This window comes from Crocodylus porosus, unplaced genomic scaffold (genome assembly GCF_001723895.1).
Source record: "Crocodylus porosus isolate Cpor-Errol unplaced genomic scaffold, CroPor_comp1, whole genome shotgun sequence".
Taxonomy (NCBI): Eukaryota; Metazoa; Chordata; order Crocodylia; family Crocodylidae; genus Crocodylus; species Crocodylus porosus.
Window position 1 is genome coordinate 47,626,809 of NW_017728907.1, and position 2,956 is coordinate 47,629,764.

Here is a 2,956-nt window from a genome sequence, read left to right on the forward strand (position 1 = left end):
CGCGGCCTGGGATTATCGGGGGCGGGGGCCGGCTCCAGCGTCGCCCTGGCCTGCCCCGTGCCTCGACCCCACGCGCCCGGGCCCGTCCGCGGCTCCACGCCTGCGTGGGCGGGCGCCTGCCACGTCGCGACGGCGAGGCCGGAGCCGAGCCGTGCGGCTGGCTGTGCTGTTCCACCCCAGAAGCAGCTGCGAGCGGCGGGGGTTGGTCCGTAGCTTGCGATGAAAGCAGCTCCTTGCGGGTAATAATCGCAGGGAGGAGTCGAATGAGGAAACCCCGATCCCATATCGCCCCCCTTCCTTGATCTCCTGCCCTGTAACAACGGTGCCCTGCTCCTATCGGCGCTCTGCACGCTGTATAAAATGGGGTGGTACCTCCTGCAGGCTACAGCCAGGCAAACCGAGGCCCGGGTTAGCTAAGTGACAGGCTTGAGGTCACGCAGCAAGTGAGTGGCAGCGCTGGGAATGCAGCCCAGGCCCTATTCTGCAACCTCCTTTCGGGTGGCCGGGGCCGGGTGTAATTAGGGAGGAGGAAGGGTTTGCATTTCTGGGGACCCGATTCGGCCCCGATGCAACGCAGAAGCCGGGTTTCCAGCGTCTCGTGCGCAGGCCTGCTCTCTCCGCGTGCTGGATGGGCCCTCCCGGGCTGGCCTTTGCAGCCGGCGCTGGCTCCGGGCTCCGCGGCCCGACGCTATAAAGAGCCAGCCTGGGGGGCAGGCAGGGGTGGGGGTGGCCTCCAGATCCCTGGCAGGAGCAGGCACAAATGTAATTAAGGGAGCTCCCTGCATCGGTTTCTGTAGCCGCCGATCTGGCACCAGCCTCTTCCTTCCCTTCCCTGCTGGTTTCGCTGCCTGGCCTTCCGGCGGGCCGGCCCCCGCAGCCCCCGTCCCTGACGCCCGGCTGACGCAGGCCGTGCACGGAGACCAGATGCAGCAGAGCCAGCTCCGCTCGCCTCCGGCGGGGGCTCTTTTTTAAAGGGGCGCCGGCAAGGAAATCGCTTGCAAATCGTGCTGCTCGCGGCGCTGTGGCTCAGGGGAGCGGGGAGGGCCCAGGGAGCCAAGGGTTTGCCAGCCGGCCGCTTTCCCGGTGGGTTTTTAGGCTGAGGTCTAAACGCGGCGGCTGCTTCGGGGGCTGGGGGTGCGGCGGGGGTGCTCGCGGCACCCCGGGGCGGTGTTGTTAACCCTGCTCTCCACCTGGGGAAACTGAGGCACGGGGCAGCTAAGTGACGGGCCCGAGGTTGCCCAGGTGGCACGACTGGAGCTGCGCCGGGCATCTTGAACTCCTGAGGCTGGCCCCGGGCTCGGCTAAACGCGACGCGGGACGCGGCCCGCTGAGGATCTCGCCCCCGCGCCCGGCGGGGAGGCCGCCTCGCTCGCCACGGCCCGGCATCCTTCGGCCCGGGGGTCACCTTGGCCAGGGGCCCGGGGCACAGGCGGGCGGACGTGACGGCAGGCTTTGCACGCAACGAGCATCGAATCGGGTTCGGCAGAGACTAGCGGGGCCGGAAGGGAACCGCAGCAGTGCCGCCGCGAGGCAGCATCGGCCGCACGCCGGGTGTCTGTCCCCCGCCCTCCGTGTTTAGCGCTGCCGGTCTCCCGGTGCGAGCGTGAGGGCTCGCGACGCAAAACGAGTCGGTGGGAGGTTCACGGTTAACACGAGGCCGCTCGTTTTCGTCCAGCGCGTCACTAAAGGGTCGCTGGCACCGGCTGTGCGGGAAGCGGGCGGTTCGGCCAGGGATGGGACTCGTGCTCGGAGGAAAGGGGCACCGGTCGGCACTGAGCACGGGAGCGAGGGGCACGGCCTCTGCAGCGCTCAGACCTTCAGGGCCGTGCTTTTGCCCGGGAGGAGCAGACGTCTGGGCCCCAACGGGGCTGGGGAAACACCTGCCTTTGCTCCCAGTCCCGCGCTTGCAGCGCATCCTTCTCCCTCCGCTTCCCCCGGCTGAGCTGGGGCTGTCCTGCTCTGGCCCGCTCCGGCCCTAGCTAGGCTTGGGGGTGGGAAAAGCATCCCGTGGCATCCCTCAAATCCTGGTCTGCCCGAAATCCCCACGAGGAGCTCGGGGGTGGGCTGCTGGCCCACCCCGGCAGGGTGGGTTTGCTGCAAGCAGAACAGCTGTGCGGGCTCCGGGCCGGCCGCGGGCATCGGTGCTTCGCCGGCCCCGCTCGGCGCCGTAGTCGGGGCAGGCAGGCAGGCAGAGGGGAGGAGAGCGGCCAAGGGGGTTTCCCGCGTGCCCTGCAGCGTGGGTCAGGACCCCAGGAGTGGTTGGGGGCGTTGCAGCGGCTGCGAGGTCCTGAGACGCCCCCGGGACCGGGCATGGGCGCGGAGGAGAGGGGCTGCGCTCACGTCCCTCTCGGCCCGGGCTGGGGGTCAGCCAAGGGGCTGCTCATCTCGTCTGGACGCGAAGCGGGTCTGGGACGCGGGGGGGGGGGCTGCGTAGCCCGGGCGCGGGCGCGGCAGATGGAGCGTCCCAGGCCCGGCGTGTATCCCCGGCGGGGCACGGGCTGCAGGGGTGCCCCGTGCACCGAGCGCACGCGGGGCGCCTCCGCGGAGGGGTGCCACGGGTAACGAGGACAAAGAGGGTCGGGGGACGGGCTCTCCTGACCGTGGCGCTGCCCGTCTCCCCTCCAGGCCTATCTGCGCGCCATCGACGTGAAGATCCTGCAGCAGCTGGCGGCCGTGAACGAGGGCATCGAGGCGGTGAAGTGGCTGCTGGAGGAGAAGGGGGCCCTGGCGAGCCGCTGCAGCAGCCTGACCAGCAGCCAGTACAGCCTGGGGGGCAGCCAGGAGACCTCGCGCCGCGGCAGCTGGGCCAGCCTGCAGGACCCCCACGACCGGCTGGACAGCGTCTCCATCGGCAGCTACCTGGACACGCTGGCCGACGAGCTGGACGAGTACTCCCAGCACGCCGCGGACCCCCGCCCGGGCGCCCCCCTGGCCCGCTTCGAACAGGACTGGGCCG

At 70.5% G+C, this 2,956-nt stretch overlaps 1 protein-coding gene across 1 annotated transcript in view; it reads left to right on the plus strand.

Annotated features, from left to right (window-relative positions):
- Nucleotides 1-2,956, plus strand: part of LURAP1 (leucine rich adaptor protein 1) — a 10,179-nt gene that overhangs the window by 4,898 nt on the left and 2,325 nt on the right. The window contains exons 2-3 of the mRNA XM_019530623.1: nucleotides 1,580-1,765; nucleotides 2,626-2,952. Of these exons, the coding sequence (XP_019386168.1) occupies nucleotides 1,580-1,765; nucleotides 2,626-2,952 (513 nt within the window). The remainder of the gene's footprint in view (nucleotides 1-1,579; nucleotides 1,766-2,625; nucleotides 2,953-2,956) is intronic.